Genomic DNA, 4,537 nt, shown 5'->3' with positions numbered 1-4,537 from the left:
TAATACATACAAACGTCAATATAAACTAGATTGGCGAGATAACTTTCTGAGTATACTACTCATCATATCACGGCACAGTTGTACAATATACACTAGAAGTACGTTTTTCTGACAATCGTAGACTCGTAGTTTTACCAAGTTTTGAAATATTGATACAAATTAATAATAAAAACAGCTACAGATTTCTTTTTAGGGAGACATGACTAAGGAATTTCAATCATAATTATTGAGTTTAAGCACCTTTTTCCAATGTGATGATAAATAAATATACCAATATATAGTAGTGTTCACACACAACACTTTGATTTTTTTTTTTTTTTTTTTTTTTTTTGTAAATTCATACATAGAGGCCCATATCATCAAGAAAGAAGTCTTGTCCTGACTTTCCCTAATTAGAAAAAAGCGCTTACAGTTTGCCCTTCCTTTTTTTTTCTCTCTCCCTCTGTGTCTCATGTTTTAGCATTAACCAAGTTGTCGAAAATTTGAAACACAGTGATAGTATTGATGATATAATTAAATGAGGGGAGATTTGCGGGCAAAGAGGTCGAGAGCGTCGTCGGTGAGGTTGGAGAGGAAGAAGGAGAAGTATTGAGAGAAGTCAAAGGGGCGATAGAGAAGAGGGTGGTCGTGGTCAACCAGCTCTTTAGGGACTTGGATTGTAAAGCCGTCTTTTGGGACTAAGAACAGCCCACACGAATATCTCTCTCTCTCCCCTCTTAACATCACCCTGTGCGTCGCTGCATGAAATCTCCCATTGCTCCACGCCTATACACACACGTACACGTACATGCATGTCAAACCATTTTATAATGGGAAAATGGTATAAATTAGTCATATTTGAAACTTATTGATTAGTAAAATAATCGAAGTTTCAATTTTTTAGTAAAGTAGTCAAATTTATGTTTTCAAAAAAATTTTGACAGTCAAAATTAAAATTTTTGACGACTATTATAAACAATTTATCATTTAAAAAAAAAACTACTCTTAGGATAAAAAAAACATTTGAAACCAAATTACTGTATATTTATTTTAGCTATTTCACTAAATTAAGACAAACCTTAACTATTTTGTAAATTCATAACTTTAAATTGTTGATTATTACGTCATTTTTAGTTATTTATCGAGCGACTCGTTAAAACAATATTTAGATTTAATTATTTGAGTATATTATATAAAACTAAAAAATCAAACAGATCTTGTGACGTGTAATGACTGATGTATTGATTATCTAGCGTTAGAAAATACATTTGATCCTTTTTAACACAAGGCGTTGCTCGCCGACTCATACAGTCATACGTGGATAATATATCACTATGATTCGTATTTGGTTCATATAGATATAGCCAAACCATGCATGTATAATGATAATAATATAATTCATATTTATCACCTTGAGTGCATCGCCGACGAAGACGACGTAAGAAGAAGAGTCGGGAATGGTGAGTCGAATCCAACGGCCTTGTTTGGTGAGAATCTCGAGGCCTTGGACTTGGTTCTGGAACACGATCGAGATGGCGCTCTTGTCGGTGTGAGCGACCAGGCCGAGTTGGGCCGAGTCGCCGCCGACGACTCGGTACTTCATGAGCCTGAGAACGGTGTTCGTGCCTTCCACATGAGCATTGTAGTGCTTTTCCGCTCCCAAGCTCTCCATCATCACCCTCAGTATCCTCAAGCTCAACTCCCTCAGCTTCTCTCCCATCTCGCTCACGCTCTCACTAAATGTATTATATGCATCAAATTAATTCAATATATATATATATATATATATATATATATATATATATATATAAGATCTATTGTTATTTTTGTGTTGCTTTGAATCTTGAAATGTAAATTAAAGATAGGGCACATTCCTCACACACACATGGGACAGCGCAAGATTCTAAATTTAAGGGGGGCTAAAGTGAATTTTTTTTTTTTTTTTTTTTTTTGTGTGTTTGTAAACTTTTAGGGTAAAAATAATAGAAAATTTTAAATTTGGATTAAAAAGTGTAAAAACAAAAATTTTGAGGGAGGATTTAAGCTCCTGCTAGGCGTAGCTCCCTCCGTCCTTCCACACACACACACACACACACATATATATATATATATATATATATATATATATATATATCTTAAAAAAAATTATTTCCTGGTTGAGATAGCAAAATTTATTAATATGCGATTTCAAGAAGAGAATTTAATTCATCTGGCGGTATCATAAAATATATTTTAATTTTGATGTCTAATAATTAGTTTTGACAGATTTCATATTTAATTTTATCTAGAATCGGCTACACATGCATGTAGATGTAGGGTTTTTCTAGCTCTGAATCATCAGATGTTGCAGTTAATTGAATGTGTAATATTTCCGGTCAAACGAAACATAAAAAAAGTCAAACCAGAAAAGAGGGTTCCCGTGGGGCCACATGAGGCGAGTGAAGGCTGTGACGGAGTCGGAGGTGGAGGGATTGTCGAGTCCGAAGCTCTCGCTGAGAGGTATGACGGGGCAGTTTCCGGCGTAACTCCGGTACGGCTTCGAGCTCGAATGCCTCTTCTTCGTCTCCTCCGGCAGATCGAACAACGCCTTTGTCGACTCGAACACTTGCTCTCGCACTCTCTCGGGAATCACTTCATCGTCTTCCAACACGAAACACCCGTACTTCTCACAAGCCTCTCTCACTTTCCCGCCCAAACTACCCACCTCATCTCCTTCTGATTCCTTGGGCAATCGGAGGGTTGGGATTTCATTCTCGCTTGTTATTTTGTCCATATATCTTTGTTATGGTATTACTATAGCAGAAGAAGAAGAAGAAGAAGAAGAAGGTGTGCAGTTTTGGAGACCAGTGAATTAAAAGCAAGTGGTTTCACTTTGCAACCAATATATATTGAATGAAATTATTTATTTATTATTATAAGAAAAACCCTATGCATTATGTATACTACGTGTCACAATGCTATTGCTGAAATAGTATAATCGGCATACTCATAAACTATATAGTTATTATACCAGTTCAATAATTTATGTCAATGGATCATATATGACGTATTATTATAGCAGTTCAATAATTTATGTCAATGGAACATTAAATAATGTTCTTAATTAAATAGTCAGGATTATTATATATGCGCTCAGTAAGTAAGGGCTCACTGAACATATGTACTGTGATGAATTTTGGGTTTACGTAATTAATTTTCTTAGGATTCCTTGGGAAATAAAGGGGAGATTAGAAGGGCCTTTTAATATATCTTCGGAGAGGACCTACAATTTGTTATATACCGCAATGATATACATTTAATGTGGCATATTATTAATTCAAGCACTCATATGTGTGGACCAACATCCAAGCGAATATACATCTCACTAACATAAATACATATCTGACTTGATCATTTAAACTTACAAAAATAAAATGAAACAAAAAGTGACGGTTGTTGCTTGAATATTTTACAGCTCATATGACCGTTTTCTTTCGTCATTCCTACATTATGGATGTATGGAGAGCTCAAAATTTTCATTTATGCTACTTCATTAATAGATTTTCTGACTATTTATGTATTAAAGTGATTTACTAAGGCCATCTCCAACCCACACACTATAACATCAAATATGCCGTTTTTTTTCCTCCAACCACACTGCAAAACCAACACCAAATTTGCAGTGGTGTACAGTGCCGCGCCAAATTTGGCGTGGCACTGTTCACACGGCAAATTTTTTTTTTTTTTTTTTTTTTTTATACACAACCTTACAAATATTTTTAAAACACCAAAATTCATAAATTGACTACAAAAATACATTAAAACAAAATAACAATACATAAAAATTTAAACATAGATTACAAAATTTAAATTAAACACACAAAATAAAATAAAAACTAAAAACAATAACATAATTTTAAAAGACATAATAAATACTTAAAACACAATTTGATAACCGGGAAAATTATTGGTAAGTACTAAATTATTTTAATCACTTAATTAAAAAATATCACCATTATAATTATTTATTGAAATATTTATTAATAAAGAGATTGTTTTGTTTTAATAATATAATAATGGTGAATAGTATTTTTAGTGTGAAATTTGGTGTTGTGGTTGGAGTTGGAAAAAAATTTGGTGCTAAATCAACACAAAAGTTGTGTTGAATTAACACCAAATATAGAAATTGGGTTGGGGTTGCCCTAAGTAGTGAAAATTGTATATTTTCACCAAACGCTGAATATATTCAATTAAATGTACTTTAAAAAATTTGCGAAAACTAAATTACAAGGACGTAAATTGTGATTAGAATTAACTTATAATCACCTCTCAAATAATTTGTCATCATACTTCAAGCCGCTTCGTGCGGTATGTAGCTATATAATATCTATAGAGTACACGGAGGATTTAGAAAGCATAAAGCCTTTGGAAATTATTTGAAATTACTGATCATGAATATTATATATCTCTAGTATACCTCACCTTAAGCATAAAATCCTGATCATAATGTCAGAATATTATTTATTACAGCAAACAAATGATGAATTGATATCTGATCGAAGTCAGATGTGGGACAAAT

General features: G+C 33.2%; 1 protein-coding gene across 1 annotated transcript; it reads right to left on the bottom strand.

Moving 5' to 3' along the window:
• Nucleotides 1-300: 300 nt before the first annotated feature.
• LOC149391367 (putative 2-oxoglutarate-dependent dioxygenase AOP1) lies at nucleotides 301-2,775 on the bottom strand. The gene is made up of 3 exons (XM_089620658.1): nucleotides 2,382-2,775; nucleotides 1,391-1,715; nucleotides 301-765 (listed from the first exon to the last, which is right to left on the bottom strand). The coding sequence occupies exons 1-3, from the start codon at nucleotides 2,750-2,752 to the stop codon at nucleotides 514-516; spliced, it is 948 nt and encodes a 315-aa protein (XP_089476784.1). The 5' UTR covers nucleotides 2,753-2,775; the 3' UTR covers nucleotides 301-513.
• Nucleotides 2,776-4,537: the final 1,762 nt, after the last annotated feature.

Source organism: Urtica dioica, chromosome 7 (assembly GCF_054948205.1).
Source record: "Urtica dioica subsp. dioica isolate 48M chromosome 7, U.dioica_male_clone48M_v1_H2, whole genome shotgun sequence".
NCBI classification, from domain to species: domain Eukaryota; kingdom Viridiplantae; phylum Streptophyta; class Magnoliopsida; order Rosales; family Urticaceae; genus Urtica; species Urtica dioica.
The sequence above is the reverse complement of the archived record's forward strand: the minus strand, read 5'-3'. Positions and strand labels throughout refer to the sequence as shown.